The sequence below is a fragment of the Ascaphus truei genome, chromosome 10 (assembly GCF_040206685.1).
Source record: "Ascaphus truei isolate aAscTru1 chromosome 10, aAscTru1.hap1, whole genome shotgun sequence".
NCBI lineage: Eukaryota > Metazoa > Chordata > Amphibia > Anura > Ascaphidae > Ascaphus > Ascaphus truei.
Window position 1 is genome coordinate 16376347 of NC_134492.1, and position 27404 is coordinate 16403750.

The 27404-nt window shown below is 43.7% G+C and overlaps 1 protein-coding gene across 3 annotated transcripts in view; it reads right to left on the minus strand.

Moving 5' to 3' along the window:
* The window catches only part of FGGY (FGGY carbohydrate kinase domain containing), a 174883-nt gene that overhangs the window by 52322 nt on the left and 95157 nt on the right, over positions 1-27404 (minus strand). For all 3 annotated transcript variants that reach the window (XM_075616008.1, XM_075616009.1, XM_075616010.1), the window contains one exon: positions 331-438. In XM_075616008.1, coding sequence (XP_075472123.1) covers positions 331-438 — 108 coding nt within the window. The remainder of the gene's footprint in view (positions 1-330; positions 439-27404) is intronic.

The window sequence follows — 27404 nt, forward strand, 5'->3', positions numbered from 1 at the left end:
GAGTTACACACATTAAATTGGGATTTACTAAAGTTTGCATTTTGTTTTCCTTTTCCTGTGTGTCACATGACTCTGCCAAGTTTGAATCAGCATAAACTTTTTGAGCAAACAATCTATATCAAGTGTAACAAACGGACTAACACATTTCTGCAAATGCAAGCCCCATATCTATTACAGCTGACCCACAAACTCTGATTTATTAAACAACGCTATGTCATGAAGCACCTTGCAGCCCATGTGTGCCTCTTAAATAATATCCCCTTAGTTACACAGGTTTGTACTCTATATTTTGTGTTTTCGCCTTCTGGTCTTTGCTGGTGAAAAACTCACCAATTTCCCGGTAGCACTTTGTCCACCCTCGTTTAACCAGAACCCTGGAACCATGGCTGAGTAATAAGGTCCCCAGACACCAGGTACAAACATTGGGCTCTCGCTGATCTGAAAAAGTGTCAGTAAAACAAAATTAGCATTATTATTTTTTTTTTAAATACAGTGTTATGCAACAGGACTCTAAAGGAAATACTTATGTGGTCTCAAAAAGTCCGGTATAAATACCAACTATCAAGAAATGGAATCTTGGTTAAGTAAATTTAGTGCAATCTAGTAACAATATACAGTATATGACACATCTCGTGCACTTTATTTTTACCCTGTATATAATAAACATTTCACACAGATTGAATAGAAATCACCATATGATTCTTTACCTAATACTACCCAAAAAAATTACCAGAAATGTTCTATACAGTATATGCGATTGCTAGATAGTATATAACATTTTGTTACAATTTGTTCTCACTGCTTGTAAGACGAATATTATAATACAGGGGTGGGCAAAGTTTTCTCCCGGCGCCCCCTGCCTGCTCGGTTCCGCAAGTAACGTTGCGGGGTCATGTGACATCAGGTGACCCCCACGGCGTCATTTGATGCCGGGTTACTGTGGCGATGCGTCACCGAAGACCAGGTAGGAGAAGCTGCAGGAGCGTCGCGCGGTCCTCCGGCATTTCATTTAAATTCCTTGGAGGAGAGTGTGGGACCTCTGTAACCACTGTACCCCCCCCCAGGAAAATATTGCGCCTCCCTGGGGGGTTGCACCCCCCCCCCCAGTTTGCGCACCCCTGGTATAATAGAGAACGGTCTTTAAGGCTCTTGCCGCTTTCATGGTTAATTATACAGTGGTCATTATTTGAACTTTCAATATCGATTTACCAGGCGAAAATGTATATTATTTACTTTCAAAAGCGCAAGTAAAAAATGATACATCTGTCCAGATTCTGAGTAAACTATGTTTCGGTGAAATCTCTCCTATGTTTACTGGCTGGGTCAGTGACTATTTATTTCCTGTGGCATTGGGGTAAAGGGATCGGCTTCTGTCATCTTACATGATATAAAAGTATTAAACAAATTAATATGTTCTCCCACATGTAGAACAAAGGGGCATTTTGGAACCATGGGAAATCTCTTAATATTTTTATCAATTCCAAATGTGTAATGAAGTAGAGAACAAAGCGATTACACCAACGCACCAGTTCAATAGGCATTGCTTGGGATTACTGTTTAGTTTGGCTGGTGCTATCTTAAGGTATTTACATTGGATAAATACAATACTCCCAATTATGGTTAAAAGCTTACTTAAAAGAAGTATGTCCCAATCACTGGAGTTGATCACTTTAAACTAAGCTAAACATATTTCAGTACACAGTGCTGTGTTTAAGTAACAGACACCGGAAGAAAAGGAAGTATCTCAGACCCCCCATTATGACCAAAAAGTCCCTTCTTTGTAGACTATTATTATCCATAAAGTAAAGATACTTCATTAGAGAAACATTAACCTACTGACAAGCTGCTGTTAACAATGAACTTGGGGAAGACTTGGAGCAGTGATATCATGCAATAAACATCAGATCTGTGCTGGAGTCCCTGCCACATTCTTGGAAACAAAACCTCGATACTCAGTCCTTCCCTGTGATAGCATTCTAGATAAGGGGTGCGCAAACTTTACACGGTGCGCACCCCTGCCTGCTCTCCTCGGCGTGAAATGACGTGCAGGGTCATGTGACGTCACGTTGCCGTGGTCGCTGGAAGGCAAGGTAAGTGTAGTATAGAGGCCTCGCGCATTTAATTTAAATGCCTGGGGGAGAGCGCAGGACCTCTATAACTGCTGCGCCCCCAAGAAAATCTAGCCCCCCCGGGGGCAGGCCCCCCCAGTTTGCGCACCGCTGTTCTAGACCAATGGTGCACAAACTGGGGGGCGCGAGAAGTTTGCGCACCCATGTAAATCTAGACCAGAGGTGCGCAAACTTTCGGTACTGCGCCGCTCCTGTCTGTCAGCCCCTGTGCTCGTACCCCACTTACCTAATATCTAGCATCAAATGATGCGCAGGGTCATGTGACTACACGTGACCCCCGCGGCCTCATTTGATGCGCGTTGCTATGGCGATGTGCATGTCACATGACCCTGCGGCGTCATTTGACTTTGCATTGCCATGGTGACGCGTCCCCGAAGATAAGGTAGGAGATGTCTGCACCCACACAGAATAATCTTGCGCCTCCCCAGGGGGGCGCACCCCCACTTTGCACACCCTTGTTCTAGACTACAGATGTGTCAATACAATTTTGCACATATTTCAAGAAATGCACATTTATATGCAACAATCTTCACCATTTCATCGCAAAAGTTTGCGATCGTCGCCAAATCTATGTGAATATGAGCACATATAATTAATGGCAGCGCCAGCTCAGCACCCAATCATGTTTGCAATGCTGGAGGAATCAGATGGTCCTCGCTCAGGCACTGGTGGTGCTGGGTATGCCTTGCAGGCTCTCTCCCTAGTACCGCTGCATGCTCAAGGTGGATGAGAGCCTGCTCAGCATCCTACTCCCTCACTGCATAATGAATTGAACAATTGTGCACTGGGTAGATGTAATCAGTCCTCATTGCCACGGCATAAAATCAGTCAGTAATCATAATTAGCCCCACGCTGATTGCTGAGGAATTGTATAGCCATTACCTGGACTCCAGACAGTGCACTATCTCACCTTTTACCTTGATGTTACTGATAACAGACAAACAGTTACATTGGGGATAATGAATGCGTCATATGGCAATTGAAAGCAATAGCTGCCTTCAAACAGTTTTTCTTAGGCAGCCTAGTAGACTCCAATGTGTCAATGCCCATTCATAGACACCACTCCACAGTACCAACTCCAACACCAATACGCTAGTGGTGCATCTCTGTGTGCCCATGCTCTAGTCCTGGAATTGGCAGTAAATAATTTCATGCTAACTTGCTAAAGAAGACACATTTCTCATTAGAATTTACAGTGCATATTTCGTTGATAAGGTTTGACGATTTTTTGCGAATGTTGATTACTTCATTAAACTTTTATGTCAATTTTGCAAACGTGTATGACAGTTTCACACACTCTCTCCCAAAGGCCTGAAATGGTTCCCCAAGAGCTGCTCCTCTCTGCACGGAACCAGCGTGCTAAGGGTTAACATCTGCGTTTGCTTACAGCTATGTGTTTCGTCAACCCTACCGTCTGGTAGGTTAATGACCCAGGAGGACAAAGGTCTTTGAAACCACAGCTGCGTTCATTCTGAACCCCTTCAGTCTACACCTGTGTCACACCAAAAGTGGATAAGCCTTTGGAGCAGTCGAAAGGCAGCCGAAGGGTGTGAGACATGTGCTGCCGTTCTTGATGTTTGGTGATGTTAAAGCTGCTCTTTTACATTCTGAAACTCACTAGTCCTCTCATCCCCTGTACCCAATGTTTCAACTTACCCTGCCTTATAGATTGTAAGCTCCTTGACGCAGAGTCTCTTCTAACACAACACATTGCAGGCCTACCCTACCTCTCCTAACACAATTTTAACCTTGTCTGTAATTGTTAGATATGCCCATAATCATATCTCTAACTGTCCATGAAATGTCTGTGAATTGAATGTATAACCTCTGTTCATTTAATGTAACCATGTATTATCACCATAACTCTGTGCCCAGGACATACTTGAAAACGAGAGGCGACTCTCAATGTATTACGTCCTGGTAAAACTTTTCATATATAAATAAAAAAATGTCTATTAATTCCCTCATAAGTTAGTTCTCCCATCCCCAGGCTGAGCTAGCCCTTCTCCATTCCCCCTCAATATATTTTCAAAGTTAAGTAAACACGTTTGTTACAAGTGCTAAACCAGCATGATGGCTAAATAATCTGTCTAGGGCAGCATTTCTCAACCCTCTCCTAGGGACCAGGCCAATACTTTTAGGATAACCAACCAATTCCACACTCACGTGTAAGATAAATTAATGCATCTGCGCTTGGTAATGCATTGGTTATTTGTAAAATCTGGTCCAGCTGGGGGTTCTATGACGAGAGGGAATCCATATGTATCACAAGAGAGAGGGATGGAGCTCTGGGCCTGTGTAGGATCATCTGGGAGGTAGATATGTCAACGTTTGGTCAGCAAACTTCAAGACAAACTTGTTTATTTCTTCACAAACCTTTTGTTATTCAAAATTGAATTTTGTTGCTAAAAAATAAACACAGAGGCCACTTTTCCCAAACTAAGAGGAATTTGTGAAAATGACTACTTTGCAAGAAACAGCAAATTCATGTCGAATTCGAACTTCGGTGAAACGTTTGTTCATCTCTACCGGGAGGCCCACTGGGGTTGTGTAGACTCAGTATGAAAACTAGGATTTTTTTGATGCTATACTCTTCTGGAAAGCCTTTGATAGTAGGAACTATTACATGTGATTAGGAAGATGGTTGCAATTATAAACATCGAATTTAAAAGGCTTATTTACTTGTCAGACTTATACATCAATGATGTCCTTAATTTAAACTTTCAAACTTCCTATTTACATTAGGATATGTGAAGCGGGGCAGTTTTATATTTCATAATGTGGCTTGCTGTCTGTGAAAAGACTTTGTATTGGGTAAACCAGGCTACCTCTGGACACAGAGTGCTCCTATCAACATTTTGTGTAGGAGTAAATTGTACATTTAATTTTTTATTCCCTTAAATTTGCCTTAAGGTCTAAACACCTTCTCTTTCATAAGGCCCTTAAACGCATGGCATAATACAGGCATACCCCGGTTTAAGGACACTCACTTTAAGTACACTCGCGAGTAAGGACATATCGCCCAATAGGCAAACTGCAGCTCGCGCATGCGCCTGTCAGCACATCCTGAACAGCAATACCGGTACCGAAGCTGTGCACAAGCGGGGAGACTATAGAGCCTGTTAGAAATGCGTTATTTACATCAGTTATGCACGCATATGATGATTGCAGTACAGTACATGCATCGATAAGTGGGGAAAAAGGTAGTGCTTCACTTTAAGTACATTTTCGCTTTATATACATGCTCCGGTCCCATTGAGTACGTTAATGTGGGGTATGCCTGTAATGCACTTCAGTCTCCTCTGCCAATGAAGAAGTAATTTGCAAAGATAATCATTTGCATAGAGTAATAATAATAATAATAATTACTTTATTTATATAGCACTTTTCTCCCAATGGGACTCAAAGCACTTAACAGTTATAAAAAGAGAAAAAGAAGAAAACATTTAAGGTTATAAACAAGACCAAACACAAGGGAAAATACAATACAGTGGGATTTTTTCTTAAATAGTAGAGGAGGAGTTACATGGATGAGTGTTTTCAAGTTACTGCTATTTTACTTTATGCTACTAAAAGGGACTGCTTAATGTTTCAGTTATATGGCACACAGCGAATGAAGTCATTAGGTGGAAATTACAGTGCACAAAGGGGAATTTAGTTGATGTTTGTAAGTCTGAATAATCCTCTTCAGAAACCTTCAGAGAAAGCCCCAAAAATAATTAAAAGAATAAAGTATTTTTCTGAAATAAGACATCGTGCCAAGAACTTTCGTGCTGTCTGCAGTAAAAGCGAAAGAAAAGTGCTCCGTCAAAGCCACGTGCTTAACAGGAATACCATCCAGCAATGCTAATGTGTCCACTGACCTTTTCCCAGTTACAATATCTGAGTCACTGCGGTACAGTAAAAGGATCAATATGGAGCCGTCCGAGAACCCAAATGAGTATTTCATTTCATACAGTAACCACTCAATTAAAGCATATCAATTAGCTGGGAAGCCTGAACTGGGTCTCAAGTTCTAAACTGTCTACAAGATATTAGTGAGTATGAGTGATCTGAAAGCAGATCATTAGCCACAGCATCCAATTACAGCCCTTTCCCTTCAATAGTGACTGCACATAATATACTTTGTAATAGAGAGCCGCTGACTACCCTTCCGTGCTGGAGATGGCACTGCAAGGCATTGCTTTGGTTACAGATCAGCAGTGCTTTCAGACAGTATCAGTTTGTAGATTAAATCAACTTCTCCCCCCCCCCCCCCCAAAAAAATAACCCGTTGTGGTATATAGTGGTGCTGACTAGCTCAATACAATTCTTACACTTACAAAATAGTAACGTTTCAGACAAAGTAAATGCACATTATATACTGTAGGAAAGCTATATGCAAAGTGGAAACAAGTTTACTGCTATGTGATATTTACCAGTGGATTGAATGGATTGAGGGCCATATTTACTAAATGGTGCTACCAAGACACTGTCCACCATTGAAAGACACCTTACTGCCCATTTGGGTCCTGGAATAGGGGGGGCGGGGGCAACTCCAGTCCTCAAGAGCCACCAACAGGTCAGGTTTTCAGGATATCCTTACTTCAGCCCAGGTGGCTCAATCAGTGCCTCAGTCGGAGACTGAGGCACTGATTGAGCCACCTGTGCTGAAGCAGGGATATCCTGAAAACCTGACCTGCTGGTGGCCCTTGATGACTGCAGTTGCCCACACTTGTGCTAGATAAGGGGTGCACAATCTTTTTCCCCTGCACCCCCCTGCCGGCTCTCCTCCCTCCTCGCGCCCCCCCCCCCTTCCCTGCGCCCCCCCCCCCCTCACCTCCTTACCTTGGCTCTGGCGTTCTGACGTCACAACATCATGTTGCCATAGCAACGCAGCTCCAGAAGCCGTCAGAGCTAAGGAAAGGGAAGTTTTCAGAGGGCTTTGCTGCTCCCTCTGCATTTAATTTAAATGCCTTCGGGAAGCGCGCGGGGCCTCTGTAAACCCTGCGCTCCCCGAAGGAAATCTAGCACCCCAGGGGGTGCACCCCCCAGTTTGCACACCCCTGTGCTAGATGTCTTATGGAGTAGCAAATATGGCTCTGAATGTATTTTTAGGGTTTTGGAAGCATGACTAGCAAACTAGTTATAGCTGCTTTGCAGAAAGGGTATCCCACAATCCATAACAAAGATTTATCTCTCCTACTTTCAGTTAAAACCCATTGCTAATCTGGCCAATTTCCTGCATTCACTATGAGCCAAAATTCAGGTTTCCAGCTCTAATTTTTCCCACTGTTGAAAGCATTTTGTTCAATGTCGTTAGATAAACAACCATTTCACAGAATATCAAAATTAAATGAATATGTGAGTAAAGATGATACCCTAATTATAACCCATCTTTTGCCTATTTAGAAAGTGATTGGTTTTTTTAAATTTTGTGGTTCATATTTTTTTTTACTACCAATCATTTTAGTGATTACATAATTTTTTTAATAATGATCATTTTTATCCGAACAGTTCACACATTACTTAAAGCATCAAAACATTTGCAATCTTATTTTTTTTAAATTAAATAAATCAGTTCTGTAGTATTAGATAATAGTGACTGTTTAAAAATTTTTTTTTATTCAACTCAATGCCATTTTTAATGAGTTTTAATATACTGAGCATCCTTTGATTTAGCACACGTCCCAGCAGTGCAGCATCTCTGCAAGACTTTCCTGTTTGTGATCATTTGTTACCAGCAGTTTGACTGCAACAATAGTCAATGTTACCTTAGTAATACCAGGATACATTGTAGTTGCTGAGTTTATAAACACACAATTCCTGCAAGCTCTAACCCCAGCACCCACAGCATCATATATAAATCCTTGAGAAAGTCAATACGTGTGACGAAACATGTTTGAGCGCAGTGACGCAGTGTGAGGAGGCGGAGCATTGATCGTTGTCACGGTAGCTTATGACAAGATATAATGAACACCAAATATCTGGGTTGAACTGAACGAGGCTTAGATATAATAAAATATATTTATTCCTTAAAAAGGTGAACACAGCAATATAGTACAATTAACAAACAAGAAGGTAACACTTACTTAGGGTTGGGGGATGGAGAAGTATCAGCTAGCAATTCTCCAGCAATCCGGTGACATTCAAGATGGTATCAGAAGAAGAACTAAAAACTGTAGGGTTGACACAGTTTATATACCTGTGTAACCCTTTTCTTAACATTGAATGGAGACACAGATTAACCCATGCCCCCCAGCTAATTAGCCCATGTGTACTGGGACTCTATGGGTAGCCCCATAATTAAATCAGGGGCGACGACCAGTTTACCAAATGAAGTATCTTCATTGTTTGTAGGTGTAGACATAACACTTACAAACCACTCCAGTTTGATGATTCTCTACCCTTAGGTAACAATTAGATTGGCAGAGTCTGTTGATTAACTTGGTCTGTTGATTAGTACTTAGTGTAAACAATGGGGGCAGTTAACTTTTGATCACAGTGCTTAGGCTCAATCAACCGGCTGCCCTTCATGACCTATTAGCATAGCAGATGGTCTGCATTTTCAGAGCAGATCCAAAATACCATACATATATACTTTAATATCTACACATATTAATAAGTTCCATTCTGGTGGGCTCAGTGGGTCGAAATTTGCCAGTTCTTAATGCCTACAGTGACTCCACAGATTGGCCAAATATCAACTCTCTGCGACCTCCAGAACTGGAGATACAGAAATGCACTTTAAAACATTAAAATACAGGATTATAATGAAACATGGGAACAGGGGAACATACATTTTTCATGACATGACAAGGTGTAAACCACATTCCTGGACTGCAGTCCAGTTAACCCCTTGCCTCCCTGGTGAGGTCAGGGGGTGGCCATATGGGGTGCAACCCCTTTAATACCGGGCCAACCCCTCTCTCCCTCTACACCTCCCCTTCTTAATGGGTGACCTGTAGCCCACTGGCCCTAACGGGGAGTGGGGCACTGCAGGCACCATTAATGAACTCAGTCTCAGAGGGATAGTCCTGACGTGAAAGTCCATCAGCATTGCTGTTTTCACTACCCTTTTTGTGCTGAATGGTAAATTCAAACTCTTGCAAGGCCAAGCTCCACCTTAGCAACTTGGCATTCTCCCCTGATGCCCTCTGCAGCCAACTCAGGGGGTTGTGGTCTGTGAGGACGTGAAAGCCCTTCCATACACATAGGGCTGGAGTTTTTTGAGTGCCCACACAATGGCCAAGCACTCTTTCTCAATGGTGGCATAGGCCACTTCTCTGGGGAGTAGTTTTCGGTTGAGGTACACCACAGGGTGCTCTCTACCGTCGTCCCCCACTTGACTCAACACAGCCCCAAATGCCATAGTCCGAGGCATCAGTCTGTATGAGGAAATGTTTAGTATAGTCTGGGGCAGCCAGTATGGGGGCCCCAGCAAGCGCAGTTTTCAGTGCCTGGAAAGCAGTTTCTCAGGCAGGAGTCCAGGTGATAAGCACAGGCAGTTGCTTCTTAGTCAAATCAGTCAGGGGTTTGGCCACGGCGCTGTACTGTGGGACAAACTTCCTATAGTACCCTGCGGTGCCCAAAAATGCCATGACCTGTTTCTTGGTTTTTGGAACAGGCCACTGAACTATGGTTTCTACCTTGGCTGGCTCTGGTTTGAGGTGCCCTCCACCTACCCTGTGCCCTAAGTACAGGACCTCTGCCATCCCTACCATACACTTAGTGGGTTTCAAGGTAAGCCCAGCCTCCCTGATCCTATCTAGCACCGCAGCTACATGTCCTAAATTGGAGTCCCAGGAATTACTAAAGACAGCAATGTCATCTAAGTAAGCCCTGCATCCCTTCCAGTAACCTATTGACCAGGCGTTGGAAGGTAGCCGGGGCATTCTTCATCCCAAATGGCACCACTAAAAACTCATAGAGGCCACTTGGAGTGATGAATGCTGACTTCTCCCTAGCCTCCAGGGTCAGTGGGATTTGCCAATAGCCTTTGCTCAAATCCATGGTGGTCAGGTACCTTGCCCCCGCGAGTTCATCTAGTAACTCATCCATGCGGGGCATGGGATAGGCATCTGACACCGTCCCAGCGTTGAGCAAGCAGTAGTCCACACAAAACCGGGTGGTCTTGTCCTTCTTAGGGACTAGAACTACCAGGCTTGCCCAAGGACTTTGGGACGGAGTAATTACCCCTAGGGTCAGCATCTCCTCTATCTCCCTTTCCATACTGGTCTTGACCTCTGCTGACACTTTATAAGTGTGCTTTTGCAGAAGCTGCAGATCCCCTGTGTGCACTGGGTGTTTTGTGAGATGTGTGGTCCCTGGCATGTCAGTGAAGAAGGCCCTAATCTTAGCTAAAATATCCCTGGCTTCTACCTGCTGCCTAGCACTCAACTGTGCCCCTATCTCTACCTGCTCCACAGTGTTTCCCTGCCTAGCCTCCCCTAGGAGATCAGGCAGAGCATTGCTCACCGGATCTTCCAGCAGTGGGCTACAAATGGCCATTACTGCTCCCATACTTGGTGCTCTATATTCCTTCAGCATGTTGACGTGATATGTCTTATGCCTCTCAGGCTATACCTGTACAACGTAGTTGTACTCATTCACCTTTCGGATAACCGGGTACGGTCCCGACCAGGCAGCCATCAACTTGTTCTCCCGAGTGGGTTTGAAAACAAGCACCTGCTGTCCTGGGATGAATTCCCTGCTACGGGCATTCCGGTCATACCATTGCTTTTGCCTGGTCTGAGCGGCCCTGAGGTGGTCCTGGGCCACCCCCATGAGCATCTCTAACCGGTCTCGGAGATCTACTACATACTGGATCACGGAAGCATCAGTAGCAGTAGCCTCCCCTTCCCATCCCTCACGGAATAGGTCCAGAGGTCCACGTGCCCTGCGGCCATATAGTAGCTCGAAGGGGGAGAAGCCTGTAGATTCCTGTGGTACCTCTTGGTAGGCAAACAGCAAGTGCTGTAAATGAATCTCCCAGTCTTTCCCCTCCGCCTCTATAAAGGTCCGAAGCATCTGCTTCAGGGTACCTTTAAACCTCTCACATAATCCGTATGTCGGGGATGGTAAGGGGTAGTGCGCCGGTGCTGTACACCGCATGCATCCCAGAGACAATGTAACAGTTCACTCATGAACTGCGACCCCTGATCGGTTAGGACCTCACTAGGGAAACCTACCCTAGAAAAAATGTTCAGCAAAGCTGCTGCCACTGTCTTGGCATCTATGGTGCCAAGCGCTACCACCTCAGGGTACCGGGTGGCACAATCCACCACCGTGAGGATGTAGCGCTTCCCTGACCTGCTAGGAATCATAAGGGGTCCTACAAGATCCATCGCTACTTTCTGGAATGGTTCCCCTATTATCGGTAGGGGTTTCAGGGGTGCCTTCACACGGTCGAGCGCCTTACCCACTCGCTGGCAGGCATCACAAGAGTGGCAGAAAGTGCCTACATCTCAAGATGCCCCCGGCCAGTAGTAACGCTGTAATAACCGGGCTCACGTTCTGTTGACCCCCTGATGTCCCGTTAACGGAATAGAGTGAGCTACTCGTAACAGTTGCTGTCGGTACCCCTGGGGCACTACTAGCTGTCGCTTACCGGTCAATCCCTCCTCTATCCCTGGGTTCCCTTCTTCTCTATACAGGAGTCCCTTACACCATAGGCAGTGCTCAGTGCCTTCCCCTGTCTGAGATTCGGACACCCAAAGTCTCACGCCGGCCAGGGTAGGGTCTGTCTTCACTGCCTCCCTAAACTGGGCTCCTAATTCTGGCCACATCCCAGTCATGTCATTGTCCGGAGAATGGGGAAGGGTGAGGGGAAACAGTAAGTCAGTCTGTGGTTGCAACTAATCCTGGCTTACTTCCCCGGGCTCCTCTGAACCCTCCGCTAACGTTGGTTCCAAAGGCTTGGGGACTGGCGCCGCCGCCATTGCCGCTGTCTGGCTCCGGGTCACCGCCGCCACTGCAGCGGGTTTGGGCACTCGGTTGTAGGTGCAGGTCATCGGTCCCAGATCGTTGCCAAGAAGAACATCGGCATCCAAATCGGGTAAAACCCCCACCTCCCTCACACCCTGGCCCTCCCCCCAATCCAAAAAGATTCTAGCCACTTGCAGGGAACGTAGCTCTCCGTCGGCCACAGTGATCTGTATCCCAGGGCCTGGGATCAATTCCTCTGGCCGGACCATATCAGGTCAGACCAGGGTCACTGCAGCTCCTGAATCAAGCAAGCCAACTGCTTGCCGGTCACCGACTGTGACCGGGGTGAGATGTCTGCTCCGGCCGTCCGTCTGCTGCAGGTCCGCGCTGAGATGTCCTCCGCTCCTGGCTGTAGGCACCGATGAAACCGGGACAGGTGTGGCATGGGACATCTCGCTGGGAGTTGGTTCCATGACCAGTCCAGAGTCTTTGGTGGAAGCTACCCGCACGCGGGCTACCCTTTTCGCAGCTGGGGTGTGTTGCCCCTGATGGGGTCCGCCGGAACGCAGTGGTTCCGGGCAATCTTGTCCGATGTGACCAGAGCGGTTGCAGTTGTAGCACCAGCGCTCGTGCCGGAGCTCCCCCGCCTTCGGTGGACTGCTGCCCACAGGCGGCCTCTGAGTCCATTGGGGGGTATTGGCAGACTTTCTGGCCGGTGCCGCCGCCACCGCCGCCTTGGCTACTGTTTTGGCGGTTATCAGGGCTCGGCTGGCCACATAGTCGTCTGCAAGCCTCGCCGCCTCCTGGTAAGTCTTGGGCTTCTTGTCGTACACCCAAGCCCTCACCGCCGGCGGGCACTGCTGCATGAGCTGCTCCTGAAAGATGAGGTCCAGCAGGCGTTGGTAAGTCCGTGCCTCATAGCCCTCCACCCAGCACATCCCGTACAAAGCCATGCGGGTCACGTAGGTAACACAGGACTCCTGGGGCTGCCTCTCTTCCTGCCGGAATTTTCCCCGGTAGGCTTCAGGGGTAAAACCGTACTGAAACAATAACAGTTCTTTCAGGTGTTCATAGTCATCAGCATACTCATCTGGAAGCGCCATCATCGTCTGCTTAGCCAAGCCGGACAGTAAGGGGTCCAAACGTGCAACCCGATGCTGGGGAAGCACTTTGTACCGCCGACACTGTGTTTCAAAGTTCTTTAGAAAACTGTCGATCTGATCGGTACCTTCCACGAACTTGGTGAGACTGTGCTGATCCAGTTTGAGTTAATCTTGGTTGGGTTGGAAGGGGGGCAATAAGCGGGTCTGTTCACTGCCATAGTGATAAACTGCAGCCGCTCCTCCGGTGTCCCTCTGTCACCCCATGCAGTAATCAGGGCCAACATTTCAGGGGTGAACGGACTGGTAGCCGCAGCAACCAGTACCCCTCCTGTTGCACTGCTCCCGGGAGGTGCACTCGTTCCCTCTCCGAGATTCCGCCGCCCCGGCACTGGGTTCCTTCCCTGATCTCCGGGTGGCTGTAAGGGCAAGCTGAGCCATATCCTGAGGCTCTGCAAGCCGGGCTTCATAGTCACCGATTGCGTCAACCTTGTCTGCGACCTCCTGGTTCTCATAGGGCAGTCCATAGCACTTGTCCTTCAGCTGAGCTCGGGTCAACATGTTGGATGAGCCTTCAGCCTCGCTCATGGTTCACGGTCGCAGCAGTGAGGTGGTGTTACAACTTGTGTTAACTATTGCACTACTGTGTGTTCAATATCTTTAGTCCCAGGAACTCACAATTATTCTCGAGTTCCCACCATATGACAGAGTCCCACAGAACACTGTAATATAGGTTCAGTTCAATCTCGCCGCTGCCACCAGTTAACTATAGAGCTTGTCACGGTAGCATTTGACAAGATATAATGAACACCAAATATCTGGGTTGAACTGAACGAGGCTTAGATATAATAAAATATATTTATTCCTTAAAAAGGTGAACACAGCAATATAGTACAATTAACAAACAAGAAGGTAACACTTACTTAGGTTTGGGGGATGGAGAAGTATCAGCTAGCAATTCTCCAGCAATCCGGTGACATTCAAGATGGTATCAGAAGAAGAACTAAAAACTGTAGGGTTGACACAGTTTATATACCTGTGTAACCCTTTTCTTAACATTGAATACAGACTATTGGTGAACAATTATCTGTATCCAATCCCTAACGCGGAGACACAGATTAAACCACGCCCCCCAGCTAATTAGCCCATGTGTACTGGGACTCTATGGGTAGTGTAAACAATCCGGGCAGTTAACTTTTGATCACAGTGCTTAGGCTCAATCAGCCGGCTGCCCTTCATGACCTATTAGCATAGCAGATGGTCTGCATTTTCAGAGCAGATCCAAAATACCATACATATATACTTTAATATCTACACATATTAATAAGTTCCATTCTGGTGGGCTCAGTGGGTCGAAATTTGCCAGTTCTTAATGCCTACAGTGACTCCACAGATTGGCCAAATATCAACTCTCTGCGACCTCCAGAACTGGAGATACAGAAATGCACTTTAAAACATTAAAATACAGGATTATAATGAAACATGGGAACAGGGGAACATACATTTTTCATGACATGACAAGGTGTAAACCACATTCCTGGACCACAGTCCAGTTAACCCCTTGCCTCCCTGGTGAGGTCAGGGGGTGGCCATATGGGGTGCAACCCCTTTAATACCAGGCCAACCCCCCATTCCCTCTACAATCGTGAGCTTGATACTAGGAAGCAGCAGCGTTTTCAGCACAGCGTATCCACTGAGAGTTGAAATGAGTTGCGTGTCCAACAAGGTCTGCGGTCAGTACACCATATTCAATATCTGAGAAGGGACATTCTCTATTGGTGATATTTGAATTCTGACTGCTTGTGCCACATGGCTGTTCATGGACTGTATCTGGCATAGATGACTTACCCTCACTGTTTGCTTCATTAACCCTTGATGCCCCACTCTCCTGCCTCTGATCCTATACCTCACACTGCTTGTTCACTGCTACATTTTGCAACCATATGTTTTAAGTGTATGCTTTTTAATCTCACCTGAGAGCATAGGTCCAATTGACCACTCTGCCTCTCAATAAATCTCATTTATTTTCTCTATTACATCACGGAGCTGGCGCTTCTTTCTTTTTGTTTTTTTGCATTAATTGTGGTCAGGCTTGCTCACTGCTGAAGCTTTTGCCTTCCCCGTAAGGATTGTTCCAGATACTGGACTGTTTTTCATCATTTTTGAACATTGGATTGACACTTTTTCACTTTTTTCACTGATACGTGTCTTATTTCAATTACACTTTTCACATTTTTTTAACACTATATTGTCTTGCACACTCCACTTATATTATTCACTATCTAGCGCTACTATTTGTTTGTGTTATATATATATATATATATATATATATATATATATATATATATATATAAAAATATATATATATTTGTGTCAATAGGAGTGCTACTGGGCATGGCCAAATGTATACAACAAAAGACAAAAATACCCAATGCTACATCCAAGTGACAGAAAATACTTAAATGTTTGTATTCTCATAAGTAAGGGTCATTTAGTTAAACCCTTTGGCCTGCAGCCACGTCACTGCATGGCCACTATGCAGGTCCTAGCACTACCTGTGAGTAATCTCATTTACCTCTATAGTCAGTTGTGGATTTCCTATTAGGCCTGAGCCCTGGGGGGCAAAATTTTGGAGCGGAAAAATGTCCGCCCCCATATGCATTTGCCGCACTCCCGGGTCTAAAGGGAATGCACTTACATGTGTCCTGCCGCCTGCTTGGTGCCGTCCTCCATCTCCTTTGGAATCCCAGAGTCAAATGACGCCACGGATGCCCCAACGTGACGTCACACGGCGTCTCATTACATTGATGATGTCCGCGGGGTCATTTGACGCTGGGATTCCAAAGGAGAGGGAGGGCGGCACCAAGGAAGCGGCAGGACACATGTAAGTGCCTACGGGTGGCGGATTTTCAAATCCACTGCTGTCTACAGTGGAGGGAGAAAGGTCTCAATAGACCTGTCCTGCACAGGTACATGGAAAAACATGCTACTTAAAAACTGGGGAGGAGTGAGCTTAAACCCAGGCAGGAGAGGCCACCAACCTCCAAACTACTGTTACCAGTTGTCAATAGTTGCTGAGTTACACTGACTGAAGGATTGAAAGGCGGCCATTTCGTTAGGCACACAATCAGAATGTTTACAGATTTATAACAGGGGCACCAAACGATTGCCAGTATAGGTGAGCATGTAGAATTATACATTATCACACGCTTTAAATATAAAAATAAGAAGAAGAAAAGGGGAATGTAGTACTGCTGCTTTAATAGTCCTGTTCCTTTTATAACATGGCGGATGCAGAAGAAGAGTGTGTCAAGACAGAGCCAAAATACACTGAATACACTTGTTGGTGTAGTTGACACAGAGATTGAAAAGATCAGACTACAAGAACACCGTGAGCCAGCCTGTCTCTGCTCTGCCATTTACTTCCTAAAATGGATGCACAGAACACATGCAGCACATGTTTTGAGGCTGTAAACATGCTTCAGGTTCCATCTATCTGAGCAAAACTGGCAGCAAACCTACTTACTGTGTGGTGTTTCCCAGCTGCTGTCAAAATTAGCCATTGGGCACATAGCAACAGTGTTACAAAAGGAGTTCTCTATTTATCCAAACTCAAGATAAAGCAAATCACAATAATATTATCCACATTGCTGCCGACTGATAACAATGTAAAACATTTTTTTTTTTTAGACAGAGATGAACACTGTGGATTTATTACTTTAAGACATTTGGGGGTTTGTGTATCAAGGAAAAATTGAGCAATTCTAGGGCAAAAGAAGCAGCACCTGGTGAATTATACCTTGATACATAGGGTCTTTGGGGTCAGGCATCTGAAGTCTCTAGGCTGCAAAACAAGGAAATATCTGGAGCAAGGAAAACGTCATCAGATGTATTAAAGAAATGGTCCTATACTTGGTTCAACAGAAGAAATATAATGAAGGCCCTTTATTCATCACACAATTTGGACGCATTTTCTCACGCATATTGCTATTAACAGAAACAGCTGCAAAATGCATAAGTATAAATACATAAATTCCAGCATGAAGGAAAACAGTGCAGAATAGTTCCTCTCTGTCCGAAATGAGTGATAGCACAGAACCTCCTTTAATTCCTTTGTTGCTGTAGGAGGTGTAGAATTTATGGAGGGGCTTTCCAGGATTTACCATAAAGTGATAAAGTGTCCGTCACCTATGGATGTTTTTACCAGTTTCCTTTATACTGCTATGTAATAGTATAACAAAGTAAAAAAAACCTTCCCATACCACCAACTATTTATTTATATTATTTATTACACTTAGTTTTAAGAAATTATTTCACTTGTAAATCAAGAAATGATTGTGATTTTTCCCTTTGTACCAGTCATCATCTACCCACAACGAGTCACTTAGTAGCAAGCTGTCCACAACGAGTCACTTACTGTAGAAGCAAGCTGTCCACAACGAGTCACTTAGTAGCTAGCCACAGCGAGTCCCTTGTACTACACTAAATGTGGGACCCCTTGGTTAAATCTATTCTCCTATTGCATTTAAAGATTCATTCCCACCAAGGACCAAAGTGAGCCCATGGCAGTGACATGTTTATGAGGTTGTATGCCTTTATTTACCAACGCCAGAACCCATCAGTATTTTTCTCTATTTTGTAACTTGATAATTTTCATTACATGGTAGCCTGAAACTTGGAAGAGAAGTTCTCATATCTTAAAGCAGTAGGATGCCACTGGACGTTAAAGAGGCCTGTGCACAGGCAAGATGCCATCCCCTTTTCCCAATTGCAGGGGTGGCCTTCTCCAGTTCTCAAGGGCGACCAATGGGCCAGTTATTAGATATAACCCTATATGCAGATTTTAGGGATATCCCTGCTTCAGCAAATGTGGCTCAATCAGTGGCTAAGTCTTTGACTGAGCCACTGATTAAGCCATCTGTGCTGAAGCAGGGATAGCCTTAAAACCTGACCTTTTGGTGCCCTTGACAATTGGAGTTGGACACCCTTGTCCAACTGGCTTCTCTTACATGAATATGTTGAGTTAAAGGATCAGTTCGCCAAGTTGTTTTTTAGCTCCCATTTTTTAGAGGGCTGGGACTGGGGGGGAGGGGGGGATCTGCCTTAGCTAAAAGCCACTATTTGCAGCTCGAAGGAACAATTACTACCCAAAATACTTATCAGTGAAGTTACCAGGTTTAAATCTCCCTCAGGAGAATGGCAGCCAAATGAACTACATACATAAATCTCATTCTGAGAGTACACCTATAGCCCCACCCTCTCCCAACACTGCCCACAATTTTCAATTTGTCCCAGTATCTGAAGAGGAGATTACACAAGCGCTCCTCAAATTAAAACTAAGCAGCCAATGTGGACCTGACTTACTGCAGTCTAAGTTCCTACGACTTGGTGCCCAGCCATTGCCAAACAGATTGCCTCCCAAATCAACCCTATCCTGTCTGCCGGCCATATCCCTAAGACCTGGAAAACTGCCAGAGTTGTCCCAATCTTCAAAAGTGGGGACAAAAACACTGTCTCAAACTACAGGCCAATCTCTCTTCTCCCAATACTGTCCAAAGTCATGGAAAAATGTGTTCAATCCCAATCAAGCGATTACTATACCAAGACAAATTTCCCTAGCCAATTCCAATCTGGCTTTTGCCCCAAACACTCCACGGTAACTACCCTGCTAAATGTTTGCAATGAGATCCAGTGTGGAATGGAATGGGGTCAACTCAATGGTGCAATATTCCTAGATTTTGGAAAGGCTTTTGATCCTGTTGATCATGTTATCTTGCTAAACAAAACTCCAGTGCTCTGGAATAGGGACGCATGCTTTAAACTGGTTTCAGTCCAACATATCAGGTAGATCCCAACATGTGTCTATCTCAGGCTCTAACTCCAACCTCTTGGATATCCCCTCTGGTGTCCCGCAAGGCTCGGTTATGGGGCCTCTACTCTTCTCAGTGTTCATTAATGATCTTCCTACAGCTTGTAAGGCTATAGCCCAAGTACCACGCGCGCTGGGGTCGGAGCGCCTGGCAGCGCATGCACCTTCTCAAGATGTAATCTGCGGTCTGTGCTGGAGCTGCAGAGGGAAAGACAAGCTTCGGAGAGGGGGGGGGGGGAGAGTGATGGGGGTGTGGCCATGACATCACCTGGCTGGTTCGCCCTCATTGGGTGAACCGCCGGGTGGCATGGCCATCTCTCCGTCGCCAGATCTAAACACAATTTTCTTGTATTTAGAAAATCTGGTTGAACAACGCGGCAGCAAATTGCGCGCCAAGGTAGCTAGTGGGGTCGGCCCCATTGAGGGCGGGACGGTTCTTGTTCCTGCAGCGCACGCCATATCGCGCGCTGCAGCAGGCACTGGGGACCGGGCCTAAGGGAGCCTCAATACACATGTATGCGGATGACACAATCTTACATGCACACAGCTCTAACCACTCTGACCTTGGACAAATACTTTAATCTGACTTTTTGAGACTTGAAAATTGGATTTCCCAAAACAAACTGTTTCTAAACACCCTCTACAACTCAATATGCCGCGTTGTCCTCCAATGCAATTGCAACACACATCACTGTGAAATGATCAAAGAACTAGATAGGTCATCACTTGAGTCTAGGTGCAAAGTTGGTCCCAAGGCTCAGCAAAGTATTCGGCCGCTCCTCCTTCTCTTACCGTGCACCCCACAACTGGAACAGTCTACCGGAGACTCTCACTTCCGCCACCAGTCTAAGTTCTTTAAAAACTAAAGCTGTCCCACATTTTAATCTTGTCTGTAACTGTTATATATGCCTATAATATATATTATCTTTAACTGTGCACACAATGATTTGTATATAATGTACTGTATAACCCATTTCACTCATTCTAACTATGTATTTGTAACAATGTATTTGTCATTATAACGCTATGCCCAGGACATACTTGAAAACGAGAGGTAACTCTCAATGTATTACTTCCTGGTATAACATTTTATAAATAAATCTCAAGCCAATAGAAAGCTGCATCATTGGTTGTGGCTTCCTATTGGACGGCCATTTAAATCCCCTTTAAAAAGCAGGATGTAAAACCAATAACTTCACCAGAAATTATCTCAGGAAGTGGGGAGTACCCGGAGCTGAAAATAGTGCAGCACAGCTCTGGCGGACCCACGGTTCCAAGCCTAACTACATATAGAGGTTAGTTAGTGGGGATTCATCCTTTAAGGGTAGAGGACATACACACTTCATTAATAACCATATTGCCTCAATTCAGATGCCAAGAGAAACCAAATTGAAAGTGTTTGCTTTTAGCATTTGTTTGAAGAAGCCAATTACATTGCTAAACATTATTTAATAAATGTTTTTGTGAGCGAAGTGAGATTGACCTATATTATGATCGATCACCTACACTATTCATATTCTTCAGCTACCTGGAGCCTAAAACAAAACCATATACAGTATTTGGTTATTGGCTTGCTGCACTTATTCCCATTTTTATAACGTATAATGTATTTACCTTGTATTGGAAAAAAACACTGGTTTAACCATTATAGGGAGATAACATAAATAAAAGCAAACACTTTCAGAATGTGTTTTAATAACTTTATCTAAAATCTTATTACCCCATAACTTTTAAAACAGAACTTTTGGCACTCAAAACTGTAATGAGCCCGTCCTGTCCTAAACAAACGTCCAACATTTGTACCTTCTATATATCAAAGGCTGTATCTGGAAAGGCAAAGCTTTTGTGCAGCACAAGGCTCCATTTTTAGAGCTGTCAGAAGTAATTAAATGTGGGGATGTTGTTATCCTCAAAAGGATTTAAGTAGAACTGAACTGTTCAGGTAGAAGAAACCTTAGAGATTAAAGTACCTTGAACTACAAGAGCCTGCAGCTTGCCGGAACATTCCACCTACAGAGGCCCACATCCAATGCAGTAAAATCAGGGCCTAGTAGTTGATTTGAAATACTTCCCATCAAGGACCTTTGAGAAAGAACTCACCTCTCAACTGACACATTTCCCCCTGCTTATTGTTTCTTAAATTCCTCCTGACAGTTGCCTGTTTTCATTTGCCAAACCCACAACAAAGAGGGGCTGGAGGTTTTCCCATGGAACTTTCTCTCCCTCCCTCCTTCCCTCTTTAGTTCCCACACAAAGGTGTTTCTGTTGCTGATTTACTGGAGCTCTGTGCACCTGAAGAAGATGAAAAGTACTACACTTGTAATGCCAGCCTGACCACACAGGCCTCCCACCTATTGCATTAAAGGTGGTGATTCATCTATCTCCCCCTGATGCGGGGGTTCCTGAAACAACACATACAGGCATACCCCACATTAACGTACGCAATGGGACCGGAGCATGTATGTAAAGCGAAAATGTACTTAAAGTGAAGCACTACCTTTTCCCCACTTATCGATGCATGTACTGTACTGCAATCGTCATATACGTGCAGAACTGATGTAAATAAGGCATTTGTAACAGGCTCTATAGTCTCCCCGCTTGCGTACACCTTCGTTACAGGTAGGGAGCCGGTATTGCTGTTCAGGACGTGCTGACTGGCGCATGCGTGAGCTGCCGTTTGCCTATTGAGCTAGATGTACTTACTCGCGAGTGTACTTAAAGTGAGTGTCCTTAAACCGGGGTATGCCTGTACTGTACTATTTTTCTTTACAAGGCCCCAGTTGATAAACACGTGTAGAGTTTATGTAACTATAATAGGATATAGTAATCACGAAAGCAGAAGAATACAGATTCATTACACCGTCTACATACACAAAACAGAAAATGTCTAGTGCATCTAAGCCAGGGTGCTTATTGCGCCTGGTTTTTATTATGTCCAACTAATTGAGCAGTGAAAACAAATATCTGTTCAGAATTAAAAGAGAAAAGTCCAGTGTGTTCCTAGGTAGCAAGGGTAGATGGCACCAAAAACTTCAGCACTTTAACCTTTGATAATATCTGCAGGTATTAAGTACAGTACTGTATATACTTTAATTCTTTTTTATCTGAAAGTGACACTTGAGCAAGTGTCAAAACATGTATAGTCTGGACACAGCACTTCTTATACAGTACAGTATGTAAGATATTCAGGCTTAACACATTGTCATATGTTCTAGCTGGACCATACATGCTTTGGGACCTGTTCATACATGAACCTGGGAGGTGTGGGACGAGGACCTGAGCACCCAACACTTGTGTTAAAGATAAGGATATTCAGCATAATTGGATTGGGTACAGTAGGTACTAGAATACAGGAGATTGCCATTGAGCAAGTGTCCCACTCCCACATCAGCTCAGTCCCACAAACTACCCTTAGACTCGCAGGGGTCTCAAACTCAAGGGCCACCAACAGGCCAGATTTTATGAACATCCCTGCTTCAGCACAGGTGGCTCAATCAGTTGCTCAGTCAAAGAGCCTGCGTCAGCACAGGTGGCTCAGTCAAAAACTGAGTCACTTATTGAGACACCTGTGCTGAAGCAGGGATATCCTGATAACCTGATCTGTTGGGGGGTTTTGAGGACTGGAGAATAGAACCCCTGCTCTAAGCCAGGGGTGCGTAAACTTTCTGCGCTGCACGCCACCTGCCTGGCAGCCCATGTGCTCGCGCTCCCCCCCTTACCTAAGAACCAGTGTCAACTGACTTCACGTGACCCAGCGATGTCATTTGACGCGTGTTGCCATGGGCAACATGTCGCGTCACATAACCCGGCGGCATCATTTGACACTGCGTTGCCGAAGACAAGGTAAGAGACACTGCAGAACTTCATGCGATCCCTCAGCATTTAATTTAAATGCCTTTGGGAAGAACGCGGGGCCTCTGCAACCGCTGTACCCCTCCAGAAAAATCTTGCACCCCCCCATTTTGCGCATCTCGAATCTAAGCTATCCACAAAGCAGGATCGGGCTGTAGTGTTAAAAAAATATTCCCATATACTAAAATACACCTCACACTTTCAACTCCTTATCCCGGAATCGAGGATTGCAACCCGCAAAGGGGTGAAGCAACAACCTGGCAGACATTCATGTCCCCAATATATTTAGGCTTACGAAAAGTACTGTAGCCCTTTCCATTGTTTGGAGCAAAAAGAAATTGCCTGTGCTAATTATATTTTTGTGGATTTATCAGTGCAGTTTTTATTTCCAGAAATTGAACCTTTAGGTTTGTGAGCACTGTGCAAACTCAAGTAAAATAGCGCCAGCACTGGATATACTGCCACTGGTGCTAGAGCAGTTTATACTGATATTGAGTCCTTTAAAGCGGAAATCTATGCTGCCAAATATATACATACCTCTGTAGTACGTGCCAGTAGCCGCTCTCATCGGCTAGCAGGCATCACGTAATGGCCGCTTTTCAAAGCTCCCGCACCCTGCGGGCCAATAGTAAGCTGTGACGTCATCCGTGCAGCGTCATATTGGCCCATGTAATATGGGAGTTTTAAACTTTAAAGTCCAGCTAACTGAGCCGAGAAGCTACCAGCACCTACTTAGGAGGTAAGTATCTCCTTTAGCAAGGCGGCCCCAGAGCTGAAATGAATGGGGTCCAGCTCCAGAGACCACCTGATTCAATGATATATACTGTGTATGTATATATATATATCTACAAAAACAGAAAAAAAACAGGCGCACTCATAGCGTAAAAAGGTATAACAATAAATTTATGGAGTCAACGATTTAAAAATACACACTCACAAACATAGCAGAATAAAAAGCAATTTTGAGTATAACTCAACCAGCCAGACGCAGGAACCAGGTAACGGATGTCTTCAGTATATTGTCCGGTGTAGATGAACTGCAGCAACCTCTGTAAAAGCCTCCGGATCCCGGGGAACACGAGGGACGCCGCCTTCCTCTAAATCCAGCGTCACAGCAGTGAGTTCTCAGCTCCAGGTACCGCGAAGGAAGTGGTGTTCCCTTCATTCGGGCTGCAGAGACTCTTTTGGATAGCATTTGGAGCATTTTTTAGGATTTGTATTTTTTATACATTTTTTCTGGACTTTTATCTTCTAATATTACTATTTTTATTTTATGTATTGTCTATTTTTTATTTTATCCATTTTGTATAGTATAGGTTTTTCTCATCATTTATTGTTTTTCCATATATAGTGGGTTTAGGTTGGCGCCATTTTTCCTCTTTTTTTTGTGTTTGTATATATATATATATATATATATATATATATATATATATATATATATATATATATATATATACATGTAGAGGTATCAGTACCGTGTTAGCCGAGCTTCAATAATCAAAAAATAAATAGATGATACCGTTCTGTGGCTAACGAAATGCTTTTATTTGTGCGAGCTTTCGAGATACACTGATCTCTTCTTCCGGCGATGTTACAATGAATGTAGCAATCCTTGCTTCATTCATTGTAACATCGCCGGAAGAAGAGATCAGTGTATCTCGAAAGCTCGCACAAATAAAAGCATTTCGTTAGCCACAGAACGGTATCATCTATATATTTTTGGATATATATATATATATATATATATATACATTCTTTTTTTAATTGCCAGCATGGATTGCTCCTTTAATTAACCCAAAATGTCCATCATAAAACCTTATGTTTACTTACATGAACATAAGTGTAAGTAATCAATGACTTTCAAAGTAGCCAATCGAAATTTCCCACTTGTTAACGTAAGGATGGTTCTTTCATTATGCTGCATTGATGGAATCACTGCAGTCATTCTCCCTCCAGAGAAATGTCAACAGGTTAGTGTTAGGACCTGCAACATTTGGTTATGCCTTGACGTTGGCTTGCAGGCTTAGAACACTTTGGCCAAAGGGTTTAACTAAATGACCCTTATTTATGAGAATATTATTATTGAAGTATTTAACTATATACTAATAACTATTTATTTTGTCAAATTGGATGTAGCATTGGGTTTATCTGTCTTTAATTAAAATAATGAAATAAAATGGGCAAACCTGTTTGAAAGGGATGCACACTAAACCAATTACTGTATTTTATTTGCAGATTGTAAAAAGGATTTTTTCCAATTAATTCAGTGAGAAAAATTAAGAAAGTGAAATATGCCCAGAGGCTTCTTATTATTGAGCACTCACACCAAGAGAGATATATTGATTTAGTGCTTTTGTTTTTTTACTTTTCCCAATGGTAAAGGACACCAATACCACTTACTAACGGTTACTACTAACTGTTAATACTCTGTATCACATCCAGTCTGACATCATTGTTTTTGTATTACCTATTTAATAAAAATAAAAAAAGCTTTTGTAAACAATTGTAGAGGCGTTCATCAGAAGTATGAGCAAGTGGGGAAAGCTCGGCATTTTGTTTCTAAACTCTACAGTAAAGTAATACTGTACTTTGAGGCATAAAATCTATCTTATGGAAATCATAAACTCAGATACACTGGTTTCTGGAGGAATCCCAGAAATTCTGTACTATACGCCTGGTGTTGTCGATACTGTAACGTCTATTGCACTATTTTAATTCTGAATGCTGTCAGAATAAATTTACATACTAATTATAATTTTTTTTTTACATAGGAGGTGGCTATTTAGCAAGGATATCACTGCAGAATTGTGCAAAAAATGCATCTTTCATAGTTTTCGTGCATTTTCAGCGGAGTCTGCTGCAACAGAATGCATTTTAAAGACTCTGAGCCCTATTTGCTTAAGGAACTAGAGAATTATTCCAATAAAATCAATATTATTTAAATAATAATAATAGCATGTTCTTTACAGAGACAGACCCTGCCCTGTAGAGCTTACAATCTATGTTTTTGGTTCCTGAGGCACAGGGAGATAAAGTAACATGCCCAAGGTCTCAAGGAGCCGATTTCAGGAATTGAACGAGGATCCCCTACTCAGTGCCAGAGTCAGTCTCTACTCACTGAGCCACTCCTTCTGCCTATCGTTGTTCACTGAAAGAAATGCCATGTAGCCCAAACACTGTATGCATACAGTACTTGCAGCTCTCTAATGTACTTTCTAAATTGTTAGCGAGATAATAGGAGCATTTTATCATTAATGACACTCTTTGACTCTACCTATTGTATGCAAAGGACTGAAAATTGGAGAGGATAGTACATTACACCCATACAAAAATAAAGCATCAACACCAGGAGGAACAAGAACAGTTGGTTATTCATGAACACAGGGAAGAAATGTTACTTGGAAAACGTTCCCCACAGGAAGAGTGGCTAGACATTTCGATCCATGACAGACCGGGTCTGTAAAAATTCCTATGTGCTGCGTACCGCGCTATACTGTAATTGTGAATCACTTTGAGTCCCATTGGGAGAAAAGCGCTATGTGAAATAAAGTTATTATTATATATTTGGTTATTCTGCATATCTTAATGTTTAATAGTCAAGTTGCTTTGGTGTAGGTTTGGCCAAACGGCTTGTAGATAGAAAAACACAGACTATAAGGGCATTCACGTAATGGAGCTACAATTCTAGTGCACCGTTGAATCAGCACTGAAAGGCTTTGCACAATTTCTTGAATAAAAATATCACTGTTTCAATCTCATACCGGCCTTCCTCCCACTTGCAGTTAGACTGGCCAACATCGAAGCAAGGCAGCTGCCATTACACCATAATATCTACGTATTATACAGGGTAGAGTCCAGGATGAAAAACTAAGCAACATGAGTGAGTAGCCTTGTTCTCCACAATACCCCACCCAAAAACTAGACAGAGAGGGGGAAGGGAAACTGCAAGCTCTTAGGACACTAAGAGCAGGTCTTTATATTCATAGACAAATCAGGATACGTGTCACTGGTTGACTGCTGATTAAGAGAACTAACAGCAGCCTTAAACGGGTAACCCTACTCCACGGCAAATCAGCACACATGATTCAGTAACCATTTAGCATTTTTGTACAAGATTCTACTTTCACGTTTGATAGGAAAATCTGATCCCTATTATGTGTCCTGTTGGTTTGTGAAAAATATAAAGAAGTACTAACGATACCAAATAAAAAAAATCACTTTGTGCTTAATTTGTAAAGTGACATTATGAAATGAAGTTACATCGTTACATAGTTGTATAGTAGATGGGGTTGAAAAAATACATAAGTCCATCAGGTTCAACATGTGCTACATGTAGACGACAGATTTTTTATTTACCGTATTTTGATCCAGACGAAGGCAAACAAAAAGTATGAAAGTACTGTATAATACTTTGTTGTTTCCTGCTGAGGTCCACGTGTTCAGATGTCTTTCTGCCATAAGTGGGAGTTCACAGAGCTCTACCCCCAATACTTGACTACCGTAATGTAAAGGTTACAAAAACAGTATATTTCAGAAACAGACTTTTAA